This window comes from Emydura macquarii, unplaced genomic scaffold (assembly GCF_026122565.2).
Source record: "Emydura macquarii macquarii isolate MOO-44397 ecotype Brisbane River unplaced genomic scaffold, CSIRO-AGI_Emac_v2 contig_1070, whole genome shotgun sequence".
NCBI classification, from domain to species: Eukaryota; Metazoa; Chordata; order Testudines; family Chelidae; genus Emydura; species Emydura macquarii.
Window position 1 is genome coordinate 2195435 of NW_027131207.1, and position 25352 is coordinate 2220786.

At 41.7% G+C, this 25352-nt stretch overlaps 1 protein-coding gene across 1 annotated transcript in view; it reads left to right on the plus strand.

Moving 5' to 3' along the window:
• Positions 1-25352, plus strand: part of CD99 (CD99 molecule (Xg blood group)) — a 44200-nt gene that overhangs the window by 13141 nt on the left and 5707 nt on the right. The window contains exons 2-6 of the mRNA XM_067545727.1: positions 11260-11301; positions 11733-11777; positions 21356-21421; positions 22356-22412; positions 24859-24900. Coding sequence (XP_067401828.1) covers positions 11260-11301; positions 11733-11777; positions 21356-21421; positions 22356-22412; positions 24859-24900 — 252 coding nt within the window. The remainder of the gene's footprint in view (positions 1-11259; positions 11302-11732; positions 11778-21355; positions 21422-22355; positions 22413-24858; positions 24901-25352) is intronic.

Consider the following 25352-nt stretch of genomic DNA (forward strand, 5'->3'; position numbering starts at 1 on the left):
GTGGCAGTGAGACACCAGCCTCGACCCATGGGTCCTATGCAAAAGATTCAAATCGACTTCATAGGCCCCCTACCACCTGTAAGAGGAAAACAATATTGCCTGGTCATAACTGATCGTTTCACCCGATGGATTGAAGCTTTTCCCACCTCTAAAAATGCTGTCACACAGTGGCCCACTTACTGGCCTATGAATTCTGCCCTCGATGGGCTTACCATGTTCAGTGAACTCAGACCAGGGAACCCACTTTACAGGACGAATCATGAAGGAAGTCTGCTCTGCTCTAGGCATTAAACAAAAATTTCACTGTCCATACCACCCTGAGAGCTCTGAGCTAGTGAAATGAGCCAATGGAACACTGAAAAAGAAAATCACAAAAGCCTTACTTTCACAAGGGACTAGCTGGGTGACTCAACTACTCTCCTGTCAATGAGGGCAACTCCTAATGCCACTACAGGAATCTCACCCTTCAAACTCATTACTGAAATGACCATGTCTTTGGGGGAAAGATGTACAATTCCGGCTCCCTTCCCTCAGGTTTCTGATGCTGCATGGGAATACATCAAACGTTTAAATGAAGTTTTGCAGCCTTTGAGACTGACTGTCAAAGACAGACAGGAAACTCAGGACTCTCCAGAATCCCCCTCCTGGGTGGACATAAAAGAGGGAGATCAGGTCATGGTAAAAACATACAATCCTGGTGTACTCCAACCAAAATACTCGGGCTCGCATATGGTATTGGCCCATACAGATACATCCCTGAAGGTACAAGAAATCCCAACATGGGTTCACAAAGCCAGAATTAGGCTGTATAAATAAGTTTATCTAATATACATTCTGTGCACTAATTTTGTCTTTCAGGTGAAAATGTGGTTATATCCGCTCTATCACCTGCCCTGTGCTCCACTCCACCCCTCCTGATGGTATTATCCATTTGGGATTTAATAAGATACTTCTACATGATGTAATTATGGTTTCTGTTAAAGTTAAATATGATTTGTCTGAGTTTACTGCACCATTACAAAATGTATGTTTCAACCACCCTAATTCTTTACAATGGCTACAAGGACAGTTAAAGTTACTAATGCACCAATATACTGTCCCCACCCACGCAGTAAAAAGACAAAAGCGAGGCATCCTAGGTGACATTGGGGGACTATTTGGAAGCTCATATTCCATGATAAATTCACTTAATGCCAATGCGGATAGATCTTACACTGCCTGGGTTGAAAGCCAGACTACCCAGTCCCTAAAATACACCAATCCTGACTTATTATACTCTTTCACTGCTATTGACGCAGCCATGGATGGATTCTATACAGCAATTAAAAAAATCCTCCGATATCATAATCAATATGACTATATCCCAATCTAAGGGATGTGCTTGTGATATGTTAGCTTGTGATTTGTTCAATATGTTAAAAGAAGATATGTTAGATATATGCCTTGGTGTCGTCCCCCGTGTGTCGTGTCGTGTCCGTCCCCCCCCCGCCACACACACACACTCTCTCTCTCTCCCTCTGCCCGTACAAACTTGGCAAATATATCTGCTCAGTTAATTGTTGCCTCCTCCCTTACCCCTGAAACCTCTTCCCCTCTTTTGATTTTCTTCTTACATACCCTTTTGTTATCCCCACCCATGCTTTTCCTTCCTCTTTTGATTTTAAATCTGTTTGTTCTGTGTCTAACAACACTGTCTATCAAATAGGACTTTCTGGCTTTGTTTCCCTCCCCCAGTGGCAGCATGCTCATAACAAATTCGGACTGTTGTACAGAAACTGCTGACTATATTATTTGCTCTTGTTCTACCCTCCGCCCTTTGAATACTTCTTCTTCTACAACTACAGCCCATACAGTATTCAGCCAACTCCCCCATGTGTCTACAGATTACAGATTCCTTCACTCCTGGTGACACTCATTTGCCCGGCCACATCTTCATTGGAATGACACCACCTCCTTGGTGGTATGGCAATCTATATCCGGGCAATACCCCTGTCCAAATAGCAAAGGAGCCGCTGGCTAAAGTGGTCCTTGCTGCTGCCTCTGTGTCTGCCACCGTTCATAAGAACACTGCTAAAGGTCGTGTGAAGGTCCAACTCCCCACCCAGATTGTAACCTGCTTGGAAGATTCAACTTCTGGCCTGTCCTACAGCCTCATTGCCTGGCGGACTATCCTGCAAATAGCTGCCGCTACTGCTTCTCTTCTTGTCCTATTTTCAACTTTACTATGCTCTCTACTCTTGCCCCCACCCCCTGTTTTCCTCCCCCTCTCCATAACACCTCCCCTGTATAATCTTAAAATAGATCTTGAATATCGAAGTATCTAAATAATTGATCATATCTCACTTATGGGTTTGATTCCTCAAACAGGAGGGAACTGTAAGGCTTGAGGTTGTTTTCAGCTAACAAGTTGTAGGTCAAAACTCATTTAAATGGCTAACGAGCACACGTTATCCTCAAGGACAATGGATAGTGTAAGCATCCAATGGATCAGGAAGCCAGATGTGCTGTTCTCATTGGAATTAGAAACACTAAGAGGACATTTGCTTTTAGAATTTCTGTCTCATCTGCCACCTATCTGTAAGGACCACTCCCCTTCTTCCTCCACCCTACCCCCACCCAGAGTGTAGCCCTAGCATCCTTGAAGTAAGTAGAGTGATTAAAGTGTCTCTGCTTGTATGTAACGACCATTATCACTGTTGTTCTCTCAGGATGGGACAATGTCTGTATTTGTAAGTGAATAGATAAAGAATTTAAAACATACTATGTAATCCATAAGAAAGGGTATATAATTGACCACTGTAACACCATGAAGTTGAAGCTGATTTATCAGACTTCCCGGTATTGTGAATAAACCTCTTCAGTATTGTCTGTGTTGCCTGATTCTTGGAGAAAGAATCCTTCGTGCTTTACGATACAGTAATGTCAACCGCAGGCCTTCCCTGAGAACTTATGTGTGGTAGGCTCATCTCTGGGAGGGAATAACTTTCCCAGAAGCAAACATTTTAACCCTATGCTAGCGGGTTGAGTGCTCTGAGACAATTCTGTGGCCTTAGAATCTATGTCCTTACTGACACTAATCTTGTGGAACTAAATTAGGGTAGAGAAGTAGTTCTGGCATGTGGGGTGTGATCTGAAGGTTGGACACTGAATCTTGGACCTTAATCTGAATGGCTTCAGAGAGGCTTCTGTATTTGTTGTTACTACACAGTAGGACTGATTTTGTTTTCTGTCAATAACCTTATTAAAAGCTGAGCTCCTTGTGCCAGGTTCTGTAACCTCCTGTTTACACTACTCTTTTGTGTACTCACAGATGTTCGTCTGCTGATTCAAAGCAATCTACTCCTTACCCTTTATTCCTAAATTAAATGCTCCTGTAGAGCCATCCACATTCATCACAAACAAAACAAGCAGTGATATTGATGATGTCCTCAGTTAATAGGTTTCTCTTGTTACAAAAGGTGCACACAGTTCCTAATATTATCCAGTCTTGAATGGATATTAATGTAGATTGATATAATTTGTAGTACATCCCTGAGTTCCAGCGTGCACCACCACAGACACTTGCGGAAACATGAAATTCAAACTAAGTTATGTGTGGGAGAAAGATGACCTCTTGAATGGATGTTCCCTTCTGTCAAAGGATCTTGTGTACATTTTCACTTCTATTCAGTGTAAGGAATGGTCTGTTCTGAAACTCAACTTCAGGAGCTGAAAAGTGATAATGGACAACTGCTTATTTTTTCCTTGTTTATGTTCTTCATCACTTAAAAATGTCATCTCTACTTTGTAAGGGATGCTTAAAAGCCATTCTTTTTGCATAAAGGTCTGTAGGAGACTTTTTTGTATGTGAACAAATAACCTTGGTAAATCAAATACATCTTGAGCAACAGGAAAGAAATGTAGGTTTCTCTTTTTTGTTGGGCCTAGAGAAAGGATAACGGTCATGATCACCAACAATTTCTGAGTGTAAACATTCTAAATCCAGCAGGACTGAATATGCAGCAAGGAGGTGCTTTTTTTGTAAGTAAAAAATCTTCACTTCATAGTCTGTCTGTATCCACCTATTGTCTCTTGCCTCATACTTAGAATTTAAGCTCTCTGAGGTAGGGTTATTCTTGTTCTTTTTCTGCAGCACCTGGCAGATCCTGGTTCATGACTGGAGCAGCTAGATGCTACGACAATGCAAATAATTAATAGAGAATCTAGGTAAAGATTTTCATATATGAACAAAGTTTTGATAGGTGAAGTCTTGTAAGAGGGTTGCAGACTGAAAAATACAGTACAGGATTGCTGTTCTGAGGATTTCACAGTATGCTGCTGCAGAGCTAATTATAAGCTGCTGCTTGGCAATGTCTGTAAACATCCTGTCACTCACTGTTTCTGCCTGATCAGGACTGGTGCCCACAACTCTGCCTAGAATGGTATGACTAATGCAGTTGCACATTCTCTTCCTCCCACTGTGAGTCATCATCACATTCCAGTTTCTCTGCTTAAAAACTCAAAAAAAGCAGTTTTTGCAGAGGTGTACAAAGAACAGACATTTCAGAAGAACAAAAAGTTTTCACTTTCTCCTGGGCTACTTGTTACTAAATTGTTTTTCTTTTTTAGTTCTAGCTGTTTGTGACATTAAGTATTTTTTGGGGGGGGTGGGGGAGGAAGGTCAGAATGTGGCATGTGCAGTAGATGTTTTTTAATCACTGTATGTTGACAGGAAGCAAATAATTAAACTGGAAACAAATGCTAGTGAGCTCAGAACAGCAGTTCCTAGGCTTAAACTTCAAATAATGGTGCAAATTACTTTCAAGTGTTGTTTTTATTAATTGTATATGTACAGACCTACCTACATGGCACTAACCCCTCTTGGCTGGGTAGCAATTATTCCCACCCATCCTATTTTAGGTGCATTGTCTAGGGGGGGCAGGAATGGAATGGAATGGAATGTAGCCAATTAGTTCATTTTGTCATCCATTTATCTTTGTGTTATTTGGTGTTCTGGTCAATTCATGTGCTATTTCACATAGATACATCTATTTACCACACATTGATTAAATTGTAGGATTCTAGAAGTATAAGATTGAGAAGTATTTCGGAATGGTGTGTGTGTGTGTGTGTGTGTGTGTGTGTGTGTGAGGTATTTAAGTAAAGCATGGCTGGAATGCTAGGCTAAAATTTTAGCTAAGCCATACTAGGCCATAGGCTTAAGAATGCTTGACATGAGTGGGTGATTTAGGAATAATCTTGTGCCAATAAGGTCACAAGATTTCTATAAAAGATACGCCAATAGGTGATGCTACAAAAAACTAGATTGCAATAAACTGCAGGGTATTGTCCAAGATCATGAGATACCTGATTGTAATATCATGGAATGTCCTGCCCTGACCGCAGGGTGCATGTTATGTGTAGATGTTAATGAGAATAAGAGGAACTAAGAAACCAACCTATGAAAAATGGGGCACCACAATATTCATGGGGTGTGGAAATACAGATAAAGAAAAGAGATTTGAAACCCTCATGCATGTGTGTAAGGTGTTAGGTGTGCTCAGAACAACATTATAAAAGAGATTCCCTGGTTGGTTAAAAGTAGGAAGCCCCTGCAGGAACCATTCCTCTATTGATGATGGCCTGTTGAGAGGTCCATCGGACCCTATGATATCTTTGTAGTCATATTCACATCCTCAGTCTTAGTCACTGCATGGGTCTTTTATAGGTGTAACTTTAATTATTTCTTTAGTACAGATAAGACTTTGTACATGTGATTGTGTTTGTGGTCACTGTCTTTGGGTGCTTTATGTTCCTGGAGTCTCCAAATTTGAGAAACGCCAGAGGTGTTTTTCACTCTGAGCTTGGAACTGTAGCAATGGGAGCTGAACCCGCGGTAGTTAATACAAAACTATTAAATTCAGTTTAAATAAAAAAAAGCTACCAGAGAATGGGAGTGGTATTAACTATGACAATAGGGCATTGTGGTACCTGCTTGGGATAAACTGTTTTACCCTCTGTGGGAGATGCCTCAGAAGAAATCCTCATTCTCAGCCTGTACTCTTTGCTCATGACCAGAGCAGGAGCTCCTCAAACTCAGTTTTCCCATGCCAACTTCTGCAGTGGAACATAGTTACCACTAGCTCCAGCGGTTATTTTCTTTCCCACTGTGTTCAGCGAAGGCACTCCCATGCCTCAGAGCAACAGAGTTCCATTTGAATGGCTGTTTGAAAAGCTGAAGGTCACTGAAGAGAGCCAAAGCTTTTATATTTGCTCAGAAACGGCTTTTGCCTGCCTAGTGCCTCAGAGGTTGTATTTCTTAATTCATTTCCCCAGTTATCTCCAGCGATTGGCATAGCCTATGTCAGTCAGGGCATCAAGACTTCTAATTTCTGCTCTGTTAGAGGGGCTAGTTTTCTCTTAGCTCTCTGTTCATGTGCTTGAGAACAGCTGCAATGCTTGGATTTTATATTGTGGGTATGGCGAGCATAGCAATTTCAAAAAGTGCTCTAATGCTGCACTATGCCCCTCATAGACAGACATAATTGTTGCATTCTTGATCCCGTACAGTTTCCAATACTAGCTGCTTCAGAGGAAATTGCATGAAATGCTATCCATGGACAATTGTGAAATAACTTTTTTATTCTGTATGTGCTGGGAAAGAAGCTTGCAGTCTTCTCCTTAGTATCTGAACCTCATCCCAGCCATTCAGAACTTTCTCTTTAGGATTAGTTTATTGCAATGCATTCATGGGCCAGATTCTCATTTTGAAAAAATTTGGCACCTGGGGATACTGAGCTCTTGAAAATCTGGCCCTAAACAGGACTATATGTGAGGACCTTTCAGTAACATCTCTTATTGCAAGATGAGGCTTCCTGCTTTCTTAAGCAGTATTGGTTACCCTGAGCATGTCATACATGCCCAGCAGTCAAAGGTGGCTTCAGTCTTAGTTGTAGGTGACATTTACAAGTTAAAACAACAAAACCTTCGCATTACAGTACTTTTGGATCCTGGCCGTCTTAGACTGCTTCTCCCTTTCTTGGGCCAACCACTGCAATGGCAATCAGCTAAGGTGCTCCAACTAACAGCTCCCTTGTGTTAAACGTCAGGCGATGGTGGTAGCAGGGTGCTATCAGCGAATAGTCCTCTTCTATGGAATTGGTATCTCCCCTCCAGACAAACCTTTTACTTCACCAAAGCCTAGATTTAATTGAACTGTTCCTTAAAAGGAAATACACAGTGCTGGCCATATTTTGATTAGATAAATATGAAGTTAATGTTCAGTGATTCTTAAGCTGGAGGCAAATATGGTTTTCTGTCATTTTGGGAATGGCAGTGGCCAGTCCTGTCAGGCTGCCAGTCTGACTCCATCTGTTCACACATAACCAGGACAGCAATCCTCATCCCAACCCATGATCCTTCCCCTTGCCTGGGTGAATTTCAAGGGTGTTTTGTTTAAACCAGTAATACTCAGACTGAGGTTCATGAGCCCACAACTGGCTCTTTAATGTGTCTCCTGCAGCTTTTTGCAGCACATGATATTAAAACATTGTGATTTTAATTATTAACCAATCAGGATGCTTTTACTATGTTATTAACCAATTGTAGTTGATAAAATAATAACACTTGGTTAGTCATTTTGCCATGAGAATTTTATTATATATGTAATACACACACCCAAACCCCGTAGAACCTCAGAGTTAACATCAAAGTTACGAACTGACTGGTGAACCACACACCTCATTTGGAACTGGAAGTACACAATCAGGCAACAGCAGAGACAAACAAAAAAAAGAAGAAGCAAATACAGTACAGTACTGTGTTAAATGTAAACTGCTAAAATATAAAGGGAAAGGTTTTTTTGTTTTTTGTTTTAAATTGACAAGGTAAAGAAACTCTTTCTGTGCTTGTTTCATTTAAATTATGACAGTTAAAAGCAGCATTTTACTTTTGCATAGTAAAGTTTCAAAGCTGTATTAAGTCAATGTTTAGTTGTAAACTTTTGAAAGAACAACCATAATGTTTGGTTCAGTGTTATGAACATTTCAGAATTACAAACAACCTCCACCCAAGGTGTTTGTAACTCTAAGGTGTGTGTATAACTAAATATTGTTGTCATGTTGTTTAAATATGAATATATAGTACTATAGTAATGAAGTAAAGAATTCACACTATTGGCTCTTTTGGGTAATGTTGATCGCTAATTTGGCTCCTGAACCACTGAGTTCTGAGTATCACTGGTTTAAACAAACAAAGAAACCCGATACCTTGGTTTGTTTCTGAACAGATATCTGGGGTGCTCCTAGATCCTTGGAAAGATGCTTTCAGAAAGGCCTGCATTATAAAGTGGATGATGATTGATTAAATTCTGGTGGGAAGCTCATGTATATGCTTTTTATGCATCACATAAAGATGAAGTGTGCGTGTTTGTTTTGTTTGTAAATTTGCCTGTCTGGGTTAGCTCCCATTTTTCTGGCTATTTTGACTTTCTACGTGCCCAGTGGAGACAGGCCAGTTTATCTGCAGACCCTAAATTAAAGACATTCTCTTTGCAAGATGACTAAGCTTCAGGCCTTGGTGACCCACATTTATGCTTATATCTTAAGATGGTATGGATGTATTCTGCATTCCTTCCTAAGGAGGGGTCAGTTCCAGCTGAATCATTCTGGCAATATGTCTCATGTGCATGGCCTCTTCTGTGAAGTGATTTTTTCCATGAGCTAGTGTTTAAAAGGTCCCACAGCATTTTTCAGGAGTGGAGGAAAGGAAAGTGGCTGGTGGGAAGATCCTTTCCATTTTCTGCCCCACACCCTCCAACCTAGTGGCCTGTGGGTCACTTGAGGCCCAATCAGCACACAGCTGTGGCCCATGTGACATCCTCAGGGCCATACAGGTAGTGTTTGTATTGTGTGGATGTGACCCACATAACACATAGAGAGTTGCATATGCAGCCCACCACGGTAAATAGGTTGAGAACCAGTGCTCTGATACCTGTGGAGACTTGGAGTACCTGCCTTGGCTGTGCAAGAGCCCAGCGCATTCGTTATGATGGCTCTCTTCAGAGAGTAACAAGCACTATTATGGTTCAGAGCTTTACTCTCCCACTCCTGCCCCCTCCCCTTTCAGATTACCTACATTTGTCTTTGTCATATGCATCCTATTGTCGAAGGCTACATATGCACTAGGGGTGTGATTTCCTGCTTGCATAGACATACTGGTGCTAGCTCTCATTGAGCTAACATGCTAAAAATAGTAGCGTAGCTGCAGTAGTACAGGCAGCAGGGAGTGGCAGCACAAGCTAGCTGCCCCAAGTATGCACCCAGGGGGCGCTGTATTCAGGGCAGTTAGTCCATGCCGCTGCTTGCCCTGTTATGACTACACTATTATTTTTAGCACGCTAGCTTGATAAGAGCTAATGCAAGTATACCTGTGCAAGCTGGGAATCACATCCCTCGCTTTGTAGTGTAGATGTAGCCCATAGTCTTCTCTTAAAAATGTAGTGAACATCCAAACTGCAGTGATCTGGGAAAAAGAACTGTCCTTTGAGCCCAATTCCTTGTTTAATGTTGCTCTTCTTTGCTTTCAGGTTAGTAACTTGGCCCCTGGTATCTCACTATTGGGTTTTTCCCTATTTGTATTTATGTTCAGGACAGGTCAGTAGGCAAAGCACTATGAACAAAAATCTGTTAGGCTCTTTCCTTTCAAGCCCTACCCCTTCCCAGCCAAAACCTCATTTATTGTGATCGATCAGCCAAACATAAAACCAGTTCTATTTTCAGAATGATCTTAAGAACTCATGATTCATGTTCTGTTTGGGTGTGCTAGAGTAGCACAGTGGTCACTGAGGACTTGTGAATTTCAATTCTTCTGTATCTTAGACTGGCATTTTCTAAGTTGCAGAAACCCAAGTACTAGAATCAAATATTAAGATTTATTAAAAACCTTATTTTCTTAGTTACATTTTTTTATTTTGTTTTGTTACAGATATAGTACAAATTCAGTCTCCTTTCCTGGCCTTCTTTAAGGGCAGTGAGTAAAGTTCAGAGTTTTCCTTTAAGGACCCCTTGGATGGTTAAACTTGAAAAGGCTCAGGTCAGACAGAAATGTTTGTGTTTTGTATGCATATACATTGACTGCTAAACACTTCTCTGAACCAAGCTAGCTGTCTGGTTCTGGCTGCCTGATAATCACGAGGTGTAAAAGCCCAGTGGACTCCTAGGGTCATGAAGTATTCCTTTCGTAGTTCCACTTCTTGAGTTGCTGAAATGGGTTTTTGTTACTCTTCTTTTTTTTCTGCCTTGTGTTTGCTGCAGTGAAGGTCTGGGTGACTGAGTATCTGGGATTAGAGAGCTGTGCGTGCCTCCCACAGCTCTTGTGTTTTACTCGGGGAAGACTTTTGTCCATGTTGAGTCTGTCTGATTCGTTTTAGTCACTAACCACTGAAATTTGCCATCACAGCATTCATGATGTGAAATCAGTTTGTACCACAAAAACGTGAGTCAACATGATACAAGTGGCCTGAAGCAGCTGAACAGAGTAGTAGATGTAGTGTTTGTCGTGATGTGGTGGGAAAATGTTCCGTTCCTCCTTCCCCAAATGATTATGCCAGCTGGAGGCGGTGTCCGTGGTGTTAATACTTGTATGTAAACTCCTGTTAGGCACGTCAATTCAATTTTTAAAGAGGGACCATGCATTGAAAACGTATAACCCTTGGACTGGATATCTTGTGTATGGGAGGAAGAAAGATAACAGATTACAATGGAACTGAACCCAAGAAGATAATTATTTCAGTTTATGAAGAAATTATACTATAAATTCTTTACATGATCATGCATATTTCAGCCCTCCTTCATGCTCTGAGACCCCTGGGTAGAGAATCTTTCTCTGCACAGCTGGACCAGTTGTATTCATTCCTGTTGAGCAGAGCAAGGCTCCTGCTAAGCTTATCGTTGTCTGGGGACCTGCAGGGAAAGTGCTGAAGACCCCAGTTCAGCAGCAGTGAGTCACTGGTGAGGAAAGCATTGTATTCCATGGGAGGTTGTCCGACCCTACTGAGATTGTTATAAGGGCCATCTCTGCAGACAGTCCCATATCCCTTCTCTTCTAAAGGGCTGTTTTTTGGGGGGAGCTGCTTCTCCTTCCTGCCCACAGTACTGACAAACTCCTTCTGTTCTGGCTTCATGTGGGGCAACATTGACTAGGATCAGAATGGTGCATTGCAGAGTGAGAAAAGTCTTTCCTAATTCTGTTGCTAATTCTTGGCTTTTTTTGTTTTGATAGGTCAAGACGACTTCAACCTAGGAGATGCACTTGACGACTTCGGTAAGTAGTATGTTCTTGCAAAAATCATTTCTTGTGAGATTTTTCTTTATGTAGTTTTAACATTAATGATAAACACAACTTAAACACTCAAGGCCAGATTCTGATATCCATACTGAACATGGGTAACAGCTTCCTCCATGAGTAGCTGCATTAACTTACCTGGCACAATTTAAAGTATAAGGTGCTATTCTGTATGACTAAGAGAGTACCAGAACCTGGACCACATAGAAGTGGAGCAACCTGTCTGGTGGTAATACTTTGGTGTTTAAGGGAAAATCATAGAACTGTAGAAGACTTGAAAAATTATTGGTCTAACATTTTCACTTATTTTAAAAGAAATCTGTTTAAACATGTTCTCTAAGTACCTTTGTGCAATGTATTCATCACAAACGTTTCAATTTGTATTAACTTCAAAATCCTTGATATAACAGAACCTACAAAGAGCCCTGATTCAGCTACCAAAAAGCCACGGTTGGGTGAGTAGTGATTAAGGTGGCACATAATGCATCTTCTGGTAAATGCTTTGTTATGTTTTTAGATGTGTAGTTACTGATAATCATGATTACACATTGCTGTGTATCTGAGATAAATATCCCTCTTTATTTTTCCAAAAAAAAAAATAAAAAAATGCACATCTCATGTCTCTTTGTGGACAAGTGGAGGATCAGGTAATAGAACCAAGCTGTCTTTACTAGTAATAATAATAAATGACTTCTTTAGGCAGTGTCACCACAAAACTGAGATATGGGCTGGCAAATCTTTTGGTGATGTCATACCTATCTCAGTCTCCTTGGAACACATTTGTCTCTGACATCTGCTGAGCCACCACATTGAAATAGTAATTTACTACATCTAAGGGTTAACGTTCAGCTTAGCTAGCTGTTGTCAGTTGTTGGCTGTGCGTGTGTGCTCCCCTTGTGTATGCTGTCCCAGCTCTGTGCAGGTAACCAGGACACTACCCCATGATCGACTGATTCGACAAGACCACAGAACCTTTCAGCAATATAGGCACCCAGCGAGGTTTACTGTCAAAAAAGCACAGCAGAAAGCCCCTTATATGTGCTACAAGTACACTTAATATTCAGTGCCCTTGACAATGGTACTGGCTCAGTAAATGACAGGACTTTCCGTTCCCCACTTGGCCTGACAAAGATGGTTCCTCTGAGACCTTCTTTTATACATTAATACAAACAAGTTGCGTATTGCCCCTCTGACGTGTGTAGTTGCCGCCCCCTGACGTGGCAAGGTACCACACTTTGACACGGTATGATACCACCCATTACCTTGTACTGAATGGTTCGGTCAAAATGTCTCTTCTTCATATTAACAAGACATTTCTAGCCGTTAGTGTCATTTGGAAAGGTCAGTAAGCCCTTGTTATCCTTGGGGTATTAAGATGTCCTGGTACTTTTCTGGAATGTGCTTGTACTTAGCACTTCTTTGGAATGTGTGTTTGTTATACTAGCTCTGTTCTTCCTAGTTACCATGAGCCTGCACAGCATTCACAGCATGGCTTCTGCTAACTTTGCTTTATAGCAGACTTGACCATTACTTCAGCTCAGGCCTCGTACCTGGCCTGTTATGCTAGGCCTCCGGCTCTTACTTTCTAGTACACTAGTATGGTGGAAGAAGAGCGTAAGAACTCCCTCACACCCTTTTGCTGGCTACCTGCGTCGCAGATAGTAAGGGAAGCAGGCTACACAGGATGGCTATTTCTCCTCCTCACACTGGTAGGTGAAAGGGGCAAAAGCTAGGCTCCACCCTCTCAATATGCTTGGTAACATAGCTGTGCTGGGGACATACGCTGCAGCAAACAGAGAGGCAGTGCAATTATGGCCTCCCTGGATTAGAGGGAGAAACCAGGAGGGACACTGAGACTTAAGGGCATGTCTACACTACAAAGTTAAATTGACTAAATTTAGGTTGACATCCAGCTGCCGCAGTAGTTAAATTGGTCAGTGGAGTGCATCCTCACTAGCTGTGCTTGCATCATTGCACAACAATGTGCTGTGGGTAGCTATCCCACAGTGCAACTAGCCTCAGGGGGGTTTGGGGAAGGGCTTGGAAAGCCTCATGGGACCAAAATGTTGTCGCAGGGTGAAATGGGAACATGCCTCCCATCAGCATCAGCCTCCCATGATGCATCCCTACCATGATAAACAACCTATACTTTTTCACGCTTTTTTCGAAAGCCTGGCTTAGCCACGTGAATGCCATAGTCCAAGAAGCATGGACCCCCTCAGCTGTGCACTCTTGTTGTGAGCATTACAAGCACCTTGCGCCTTTTCCTGCAGTATTTCCATAGCTGAGACAGGAGATGCCACGCAGAACATGATGTCAGTCAAGCAGCCCTGCTGCAAGGTATAAAACGAAACAATTCCCAGTTGCTGCTGGCAGTCTCACAGCAGCTAAAAATGGTGGAGCACCATTTCTGGTCCTGGGAAACAAGCACTGAATGGTGGGATTTCATCGTTATGTAGTTATGGGATGATGAACAGTGGCTGCAGAATTTTCAGATGTGGAATGCCACTTTCCAGGAACTTTCTGCAGAGCTTTCCACAACACTAAAATGAGACCTGCTCTGACAAGTGGAGAAGCAAGGAGTGATCACTCCGTGGAAGCTTGCAGTGCCAGATTGCTACCGGTCTGTGGGCAATCAATTCAGAGTTGGTAAATCCACCGTGCTAGCTGTTGTGATCCAAATATGCAGAGCCATTTATCGACTTCTGCTAAGAAAGGAATAACTCTAGGCAAAGTGCAGGACATAGTGGATGGTTTTGCTGCTATGGGGTTCCCTAACTGCACTGGGGCGATAGATGGCTCACATATCTCTATCTTGGCACCAGACCACCTTGCCAAAGAGTACATAAACCGAAAGGGATACTTTTCAATGGTGTTGCAAGTGGTGGTGGATCACAGGGAGCATTTCACCAACATAAACATGGGATGGTCAGGAAAGGTGCGTGACGTGCACATCTTTAGAACCACAGGTCTATTCAGAAAGCTGCAATCAGGGACTTTCTTTCCAGATTGTGAAATAACCATTCATGTTGAAATGCCAATCGTGATCGTGGAGACCCAAACTGCCCCTTTCTCCCATGACACATGAAGCCGTACACCGGCGTCCTGGACAGCAATAAGGAGCAGTTCAACAAGAGGCTGAGCAAGTGCAGAATGATGGTGGAATGTGCCTTTGGATGTTTAAAGGATTGCTGGCGCAGTCTTACTAGGTTAGACCTCAGTGAAAGCAATATCCCCATTGTTATTACTGTCTGCTGTGTGCTCCATAAGATCTGTGAGGCAAAGGGAGAGAAGTTTCTGCAAGTATGGGCAGATAGGCGGGCAGTTAATTTTCAGCAGCCAAATACCAGGGCAATAAGAAGAGCGCAGTGAGTAACTGCATCTCTGGGAGGCTTTGAAAAACCCATTTCAGTAGTGAGTCACAGTAATGTGCGACACTTATCTGCGTTGTGTCTGCTCATACCTTCCCCTCCATTGCATCAGTTTCCCTCTACCTCCCTTCCCCCCCCCAATCTCCATGATTGGCATAAATAAAGAGTATTTCACTGATGACTTTTATTGCACAAACACAAAGAATCTGAAAGAACAGGAAAATAATTTAACCTTGGGCAAACGGTGTGATTGAGAGGGGAAAAACAAATGCAGTTTGTCTGTGAAAGCATAGAAGTCTTGCCCATCAAAGGTCATTGAATGGCTGCCTTTTATTCTTAGTACTCTCCCCCGGTGTTGAGTGGAAGGGATACTGCACCTTTGCCCCACCTCCCCCTCCTGGAATGTTTGCGGGAGGGAGATTGGAAATAGGGTGATTCTGCAGATAGGCCATTCTGCAGGAGCTGTAGAGGGAGTCTAGCTTCAAGCAGCTTTTCTTGAAGCTCAACCAGATGCATCAACAGGTCTGATTGGTCCTTCATTATCTGCAGCATCTCATCCTGCGTGGCACACTTATGCTTCTGGGTTGGTCTCCTACTCTCCATGTCGTTTTTCAGACCATGAAATCCTCCAGGCTCTTAGCTCCGTGTCAGCTGTCCCAGAGGCGTCCTTTATCTCATTGAATGTGTCATCACACATTCTATTTTTCCTCCTCCTACTCTGCAAAAGCCTTTCTGCCGTCCTGGAGAATGCACTGAAGGCCAAGATTTCTACTGTAAGGCAAGCAAAGCACAAGGCAACCATTGTCAGTGCATACCCTGGGTCTAGGGCAAGGTTGCTATTTAAAAAGCAGTCCCCTTGTTACACTCAAGTGCAAACCAGAACATAATCAGAATCCCTAGCTATTCAATCAACCAGTTTCCTGGTCCAGCCATGGTGAGTATGGCTTAGCACAAGTATAATGGGACATGTGCTGCAGCTTGTGGGAAACCCGCATCGGGTGGACAGGTGGACAATGCCTCTCCTTCCCCCAGCAACATGGATGATGCTTTGAGACCAGGGAGCAGTGTTAAGCCTACCAAATTGTGGTCTTTATCCAAGGCGGCCCCAGGGGGGGAGTGTGGCGTTTGCAGCCGTAAGAGAACACAGGAAGCCCACCCCTTTTTCCCTTAACTTTGCTGATAGTAGTCTCATAGACCATAATGGTCCCTTCTGATCTTATAATCATTTAGTGTGACCTCCTGCACAATTCAGGCCACAGAACCTCACCCACCCACTCTTGTAATAGATCCCCCTAACCTGTGACTGAGTTACTGAAGTCCTCAAATAATGATTTAAAGATTTCAAGGTACAGAGAATCCACCAGCAAGTGACCCATGCCCCATGCTGCAGAGGATGGCAAAAAACCCCAGGGCCTCTGGGGAAAATTCTGCCCTGGGGAAAATTCGCCTTGGACTTGCAGATTCTGATGTCAATTGCGATCCCTGCCAACCAAGCCACCAGTCTGTTGGGGGAAACCGTGGTTGAGGGACCTGAAGATCATCACAGGTGGAGGAATCGTGCTGTATTGTTTGCCGGATGAGCACTTATAATGAAGATTTCCACCAACTCCCCTATGTGATATTAGTCTCCTGAGCGTAATAGAGATGGCAGTGGAGCAGATGCTGCAAGCGTCTGGGTACAGACCTGGTCCTTATGCTGTTATGCTATGTATCGCAATGATGCCAGCAGAGTTAATATTGGAGTGGTGGGGGAAAGTGTCCTCCCATGGTGGAAGAAATAAGGCAGCCCTCTCCAGAAACCTTCTGCAAAGATTGCAGAGAACCTCCAGGAAAGTTTCTTGAGGATCTCAATGGAGGATTCCCAAGCCATTCCTGTGCACATAAACAATCTTTTCCAGGGGGCACCCTCTGCTTAGTCGGAGTGGCCACTGGGGACGCAGATACGCAATGCACCTCACTTTTTTCTTCATATTACACATAAAATATAAGAGCATATAACCACTACAGTTTGACTGGAATTGCTTACTCACCAGAAGTGCCTTTCCTGACATCATGGTCGACCACCATGCTGTCCTGCGACTGACGGGTCTGTTCCAGGATAAAAACAGCTCTTGGCTCTCAGGGAGAATGGATCCCTTGCTTGCCTGTCTCCCTTTCTCATCCAGAATCTCATCCTCATTGTTGCTTGAGGAGGCCTGGGACTCAGACTCCTGGAAGATGCCAAAGTTCTTTGATTTTTCACGCAGCACTGCTGTGTGTCCCTGATGTAGCCCTTCTCCACCATGCCCCGCGTGATCTTTTCATAGATGTCTACGTTCCTTCTGCTGGATAGGAGCTGTGCCCGCACAGATTCTTCTCCCCACAGACTGGTAAGATCCACCACCTCCTGTGTACTCCAAGCTGGAGCACGTTTGTGGCATTGAATCACCAAGATCAGCTGGTGAGCTCTCCAAACTGATCAAACAGGAAGCGTGAATTCAAAATTTCCTGGGGCTTTAACGGGGGAGGGGCCGTTTCCTGTGTACCTGGCTGCTGTGCAGCGGAGTTGAAAACAATTTCCAGAGTGGTCACAGCAGAGCATTGTGGGACACCTCCTGAAGGCCAATTCAGTTGACTTACACAATGCTTCATCTATACTGCCTCTCTATCAACACATCAACATTGATTTAAGCGCTACACCTCTCATGGAGGTAGAGTAATTAAGTCAACATTACAGGTGAGTTAGGTCGGCAGAAGGGACCTGGTAGTGTAGACGCATACATTGTTAGCGCAACATAAGGCAGCTTCCATCGACTTAAGTTTGTAGTGTAGACCAGGCCTGAGTCACAATCTCCCTCTTTTGCTTTTTTGGGGGCACTGGAACAATGTGCTGTCCCTGCTCAGGGCTAGATGATATGGTCATGACTAGTCCATGATTCTGAAACTAATAAATTTCACAATATGCATTTAGATTTGTCAGTGAATTTAAAAAACCCCAAAAACCTCCCTCTTTTAAAAACCCTCTTTTAAAAACAAATCTACATGCAGCCTCATTGGGGTTTTGTGCTAGCTAGCAAAATGGGACGAGCAGGGTGGTCACAGCCCTTAAACTTGCTTGCAACCCATGAATTAGGCTCTGAGCTGCTGTTATTTTTTGTAAGTCATAGGCAGGTCATGGGTTTCTGTGAATTTTTGTGTATTGCCCATGACCTATCTGACTTTTTTACTAAAAATAACCATGATAAAATCTTATCCTTATCAATGGCTATTAGCCAAGATGGTCAGGGATGCAACCCCCCTGGTCTGGGTGTCCCCTAAAGCCTCTGTCTGCTGGAAGCTTGGACTGGACAATGGGATGGATCACTCAGTAATTACCGTGTTCTGTTGATTCCCTGTGAAGCATCTGGCAGCTGCCATTGTCAAAAGACGGCATGCTGGGCTAGATGGACCATTGGTCTGACTCAGTATGGCCATTTTTAAGTTCTAATTCTAAATTGCTGGTCTGTTAAGAGATTAGGGAGAGTTTTTATTTCTCCTAAATCCGAGACTAGAATCTGGGCATTAAGTGTGTTATATTTCCGATTATTAAACAATGATGTGAGGATATGGACTTTTAAACTTAGAGGCATCTGGAGCTATGAATCCCTCTATAAAGAAAGTAATCCTTTAATTGGGCTTGGCAAATCAGTTACTGCTCTTATCTGTATCTTCCTCCATTGACTTGGTAGATGAATTGTTTAAATTCATAACTATGTGAAGCAAAGATTGCAGGAAAATTTTGGTACCTTTCCATGGCTTTTATGATGTCCAAGTGAAATTCTCATCTTTAACTGATCCATAATACTCTAATGACTTTCATGTAGCACAACTGCACTGGCCCAACACCTTCAATCTTGATTTAAAAAAAAAAAAAAAAAGTCTGTCACATTGTGGTTAAAACCAGTTTCATTTCCAAAATGTTACTCTTTAAACTATACTCTGCTGTTTTTAGACCATAATCTTGACAGAGAAGATACCTGTGAAGGTGGTGGTGTTAAATGCCATGCTTCTCTAAAGATATTGTGGAAATCAGTCTGAACTCTACATGTATATATATTTTTTTAATACTGTTCAACACTATCTAAATGTAACTTTAATTTGGCTAATCTGTATTTCAGATAAATGGAGGCTGCTGGAGCATACTTCTCACCAGTTCCTCATTTAGAGTGACATCCTTCTTTTTAATCCCAAAGCTACATATGTCTTGCACAAATTTTAAGTCCTGTCACTTTTATTGTTGAAAATGACTTACATCAGAAATGAAGAATTATGAAACAAGAGATGGTAGAGTTCTTGACATTAAAGAAGAGATTCACACAGCATCATTAATTAGTTTTTACGGTCCCTAATTTTGGATATTTGTCATACATTTAGGCCTGGTGGGTTTAGAGGTATGAACTAGAGCGGGGAATCTTCAGATTTTTTTTTTATAAGATCCATAGAAGAAAATCTTATGGTCCTTTTTGTGCTTAAAGTTTTGTACAAACAAAATATTATGTGGCTTTGTCCCTGCAAGTTGCCCTATAAACAGTCTTGAAATAACCAAGAATCTTTGTCAGCAGGAGTTCAGCTAATTGAAGTTTCATTGCATAAATCAAATTGCTGGGGGGATACCTAGAGTCAAATTTAAGACCCTCAGAGGAATCACATGCTTACCACAAATAGAACTAATAGTAGCTCATCAACAGTTTTATTGAGAACTAGGGAATGTTAACCTGTATATTTTGTATACAGAAGCCTTTAGAATTAGTGTACTTAGATGGCTTCTTCATGGGCCCAGGGGGCTTCCTGGGCAGAGCTCATTGCAAGACCAGGTCTAAAAGATATTCAAGGGATAACTTAATGGCTTTTTAAAATCAGAGTGATGATGGCATAATACTGACATGAGTTAGAGCTTGTAGGACTGCTGGAAGAAGACTATCAATAAGGAGTTGATTAAAGGGTGATTAGTGTCAGTCACAGAAATTGATATTGTAGCATTTGGTCCTGGGGATCCATGAGTTTTTGCTGTTGAGTTAGAGGCCTCGTGGCTTTGGGATTTTTTGTTTTTCTAAATGGCATTTGATTAGTTGAGTTTAGGGATGTTTCATGATCTCATTATCACTCGATGGCACTAATTGACTAATATACCATTCCTAGAAGTGGTGTTAATTTTGAAAATGTTACCCTTTTAATCACTCCCTGGAAAAAAAAGATGCTCTTTATGCCAGGAAATGGGAGTGTGTTGTCAGAAAGGAAGCTCTTCCTTTTTCTCTGGGATGATAATCTCTTTGCAGTGTCTTTAATATATTTTAGCTAGGTCACATGAGTAAACTCTTAGCAAAGGGCAATAGACTTGCCACACTCACACTGGTGAAGTGCAACATAGTTTGGCAAGTAGCGTCTGTTAACTCTTTGAATTTCTGTACAGCACCTATAAAAGCCAATATCACACTAGCATCATTGTGCTTCAGCATTATTGGCAACTGTTTTGAAGCGGGAAGGGGGAAGCTTGTCTGCTGGAACCAACAAAGGACACAAAATTCTAGAACAGTAACATTTACTGCTTTAGTTTATTTAGTCCTGGAAGTGCCATGGTGTTATAAAAGGCCAGTAATGCCGCCGTAAGGAGGATCTTAGTCAATCATATGCAAACTTTGCAATCTTTAAAATTATTGGCTGGATGCAGAACCTTTGTTTGCCTTGATTAGGATGCAAGCTGTTTATGTGAAAAGTTTCTCATGATGGTTTTCTAGGACACTGGATATATTTGTATAGCTAAACCTTTAATTATGACTACATCAAAATGCTCAACTTTACTGTTAAATTTCATGACATTTTGGTGCATTGGTGTGGAAAAAATAAATCACCATATTTTTTCATTTACTTTTTTCTTTTACTATTTCTTGTAAATGAAAAAAATTATTCTTCATTTTTATAAAATTGCCAATCAGAACAGGTGAGCTAGTGGCCTTTAATACTGGTTAAATGCATGTTTGTAGAATCAACTGTGTGTGTATATTGTATGTGAAGCACACCCTTCCGTGTGTGTGCGCGCGCGCGCGCTCACGTAAATAAAATGCAATGAGATGAGGTAGGTTGTCTTGGGGTCTTGCCAATTTTAAATTTTCATAACTTGAATGAACTCAAAATGATCTAATTTTCTTTTTCACATGGACTGTTTCTTGGGTTTTTTTTGAGACTCTAAGATCTACAAAGCTGTGAGTCTGAAATAATTTTAGTCCCATGGTCTTAAAGTTGATGCATACTTGATGCTAGTCAGCTAGTTTTAAAAATTCCACGTTTGTGCCCATGCCTGCTCCCCATTCTATTCAGTGGGAGTTTTGCTATTGACTTCGGTGGGAGCAGGAGCAGGCCCTAAACTATGGGTCCTAAAATTAAAATTAAATATGATAGATGAAAATGGAGGGGTTCTCAAGGGATTCTTATTTACTATCTTGAACACAATGGATGAAGCCAGCTGCCATAATATTAGTAAACATAAATTATGGAGGGTTTTTTTGGAGTGGGAGGGGAGAGACAGAGAAACATGGGAAAGGTCAGGATAGCAGCCTTTTGGGGCTAGATTAATTCAGCTTGCTTCTGCACTCTTCTCACTTGCAGTCTTAATTTTTCCCCTCCCACACACCAATATTTGTCAATAGATGACCCCAGAAAACCTCAGCCTGCAGGACCACCACCTCATCCTGGAAGCCCGGACAACACTGGTGGTAAGAATTTTTTAAATGTTAAAATAGCATTTGTTAGACATCGTATTCAGACCATTCTATTGACTTTTTTAACCATTTTTAAATGATTTGGTACATCAAGGCATTTACTACTGACTCTGCAAATAATGAACTCGATAAACTTAGACTTGATGAAAGATCAGCTAGCTGAGCACTAAGAAAAAATAGCTTCATGCTTGAATTTTTGCAAATCATGCATCAGTCTTCAAATGATTGACTGTAATAGAATAGTCAGTTAACTTTCTTTCAATTGTTCTTAAAAGAAAAGGTGAACATGGGTCATTTGCATTTGAGTGCCTAAAGCAAGGACCCTAAATCAGTGATCTGATTTATCCTCTCCCCACCTTGACAAGATGAGCTCCCACAGATCTCATTCAAGTCAGTGGGAGCTGCAATGTCCTATTAGTGCTGTTCCAAGCAAACTTGCTAATTTGGCTAAAAAGTTGTTTTTAGTATCTCATGGACACAGTTTGAAACTAGCTTTGTGTTAACCTGTAGCATATGGAATCTGCTCATCGAAATCACAAATAAAATCCTAAAGTTTTTTGAATTTTGAAATTCTGATAATATAGCTGAATTTTAAATATACCTTTGTTGGTGAAAGACAAACCATAGGAGGAGAGTAATTATGGTATTGCACTAAGTTTGTTCTTGATAGTCTGTCTTAAATCTTGGCTTTTGTCATGTATGAAGTAATGTCATGGATAAATGTATTCGACACATATGTCAATAAATGTATTCGACACATATTTCAAATAGTTTTTTTCAGATAGCTCAAGTTTCCTATCCGCTTACAGAAGCTAGAAAGGGGTTCAGAAATCAAGGATGAACATGTCATGGTAGTTTTTAAAGAAAGAGTCAAGATCAGGTATAAACACTTAAAAAGGAAGGATAACCATTTTGTTTACTCTTACAGGTAACTTCCAGGATTCAGACTTAAATGATGGGAGTAGCCTTCCACCAGAAAAAAGGGGTAAGATAATGTCCACAACTTCACAGTGAAGCCCATTGCTACATACTTTTTGCCTAAGACTTGTGTGTCACAAGCTGGTTAAAATGATTTGGGAATGCTAGACTTTGTCCTAGTCTCCTTGCGGCATGGAAATTGATATTTTTCAATTTAACCATTATGTACTTTGTTCATTCAGAGAAATTGATCATCCAAGGGGGTGGAATTGATTCAGGAGCCCTAAACAATAGGTTTAAAACTATCACAATGTGATAGAGGTACTTATTACAGTATTCACAGTGGGTAAAAGTTTCAAAAGCACCTCAGCACCATGTTTAGTGACTTAGGAGCTTACATCCTACTGACTTTCAGTGAGGCATTTAGGAACCTGAATCTTAAGTCCCTTCTGAAAATAGGACTTGGGTGCTTTTGGAAAAAGTCTTTCAGCCATTCTGTTCAGAAGCTCTAGTGCCTCCATGCTTTGGGACAGAGACTTGAAATTTGGCACAGGGGTAGTCCTGGTGCTAGGAATGTACATCTTGCTGTTCCCATGGGGAAAAAAACCACTGGTATTTGGCCAAGTTATAAACCTTCGAAAAACCTGTTTGCACATGCTTAGTAGAGAGTTTAGTTTGCAGTTACATTTTCTTGAGGATCCCATCCACACGGAATGTGCACCGACCCAGATCTTCAGGGGGTGAGCAGGACTTTCCCTGTAATTACTGCTCCCAACTGCTGCAGGTATCCGAACTGAGAACAAGGAGACTCTCTCCCTATCCTCTCCCTGCTGACACCAAGCAGCAAGGAGTAGGAAGTCACCTGACTTGAACAGAGGGGACAAGAGCTGGACTGGGGGTGGGAAAGAATAGATTCGGGACAACAATCTTTGGAGACTGGGAACTTGAGGGTGGGAGGAGAAGTCAGAAGTGGGGAAGAGACAGGACTGAGACAGACCAATTGGAGGGGATGGGCCAGAAGGGCCTGTGCCCAACACAGCACACACCTCTCCAGCACCTGAGAGTCCCGAGTGTCAACATTCTCTGCTATCAGAAACTATCTGGGAAACCCACCGGCAAAGAATGTCTGTTTGCCCTCTGATGACTCATCCAAAGAAAGGATGACAACTTATTACTGCTACCAGTTACTCCATTAGCTCATGTGGCAGAGGTCTGTGTGGTGGATCTAAAGGTTCCAACCCTGCTGATGAACCAGTGTGGGTGTCAATATGGTGTCACATGACTGAATTAATGTATCATCTTGCTTTTCAAAAGCCTAGGAAACTATACACACAACCATGTTAAAAGACTATTAAGATTGCAAAGTCAATCACTCAGAAGTTTGGAAACTCCAGAACTAAGGTTGTCTGTGCACTAGGATAGACTGCAGTTGCATAATCACAGGATCCCTGACTCATTCTATGCATAGGATGGATGGTGCTCTGGGAATGAATCCGAGTTCCTAATGAATGAGGCTGTTATCTGTAGGACCGCTGCCTCACTTGTTGCAGAAGTTGGAAGGTGAGTAGTGAATGAGGCAGGGGACTGCAATAACAGAAAGGACAATCTATGTCGTGGTAAAGCAGTTGAATGCAGCAAAGGAGAACTGGATTCTATCCCTGCTTCTGCCATGGAGTTCCTATGTCATGCTAGGCAAGTCACTTAAACCAAACTTCACGGATGGCTACTAATTTTGTTCTTCATTTTCTTGATTCTCAGTTTGAGACCCTGAGGCCTCATTTGCAGAAGGGCTGAGCACTTAGGGCTGCAACTTCAGTCACTGGGAGCTGTGTTTTGAGCGCTATATAATTCTTAATCCTGTGGCACTCACAATTAGTAAGTAACCTTAATCTCTGTGCCTCAGTTTCCCATCTGTAAAATGGAGATACTAATGCTTCCTTACCTCTGAGCTGTTGGGAAACTAAATTGATGTTTGTGAAGCACTCAGATAATTTGGTGATAATTGCCGTAGAAAACCCCATGAAGAAATCTAATAATTTTGTATTCAAAGCAGAATTTGAGTGGTGTGCGATAAAGCCTGGGGGCCCCTCACTGGACTATGAGGAAAAGATAAAATACTGAATAGCTACTCATTCCCTGGGCACCATCCATCCTATGCATTTGATGCAGGATCCTGTGGAAAAAATGTTGTGATCGTGTAATTAAAGACTGTATCATAATAAATACACCCAAAGGGGCTGAATTAAGTTTGCAGAGGCAACCCTAGGTCTGGCATTTCCTACTTTTAAGTGCTTGACTTTGCAACCTGAATATTCTTTTAACATATTTTGTGTAACTTTTTTACTATGTAAACTTGAGAAGTCTGTTTCTATTGTATTGACTTTGCTAATGTAGCATCAGCAGGTAGCTGGTCACTTTTCCTGATGCATTGACAAAGAGTGAAGATTCTCATTGTGATAAGGCTGTTTTCTAAAAAGGTTCTTCTAGCAATGAAATGATTTATATTCTTACAGGAGAAGGCAATACCAATCCCAAGAGCGGAGGAGATGCTGAAGGTAAATGCATTGATTTTTATATATCTGTTGTATCTGGACATCATCTTTTAACATGTTTAAAAAGTTAAACATCAAACGAATTCCACATTAGGTATTCCTTTTGTTGCCTGCAGTATCACTATTTTAATAGTGCTAATAAGCACTGATGGTGCTTTTCAGCCTGAAAATTTTTTACAAAATCTAGTATTTTTATTTCAAACAGCTTTGTTCCTATCACTTTTTTTTTTTAAATGTATCGCTTCTGATGGGTCAAAAATTGTGAGTTCTTAGAGTAGAATATTTAAACCTTGCACGTAACATTTCACAAGGTTTAGATCCAGACTTTGTAGTGCCCGCTAATTTTTGCATGAAGGTATTTCATACCATTCCAGTCACCATGACGGAATGTGCTCATGCTGCTTAACAGTATGTACTACTGAAAAATTAACTATTCTAAATCTGTTTGACTTTTC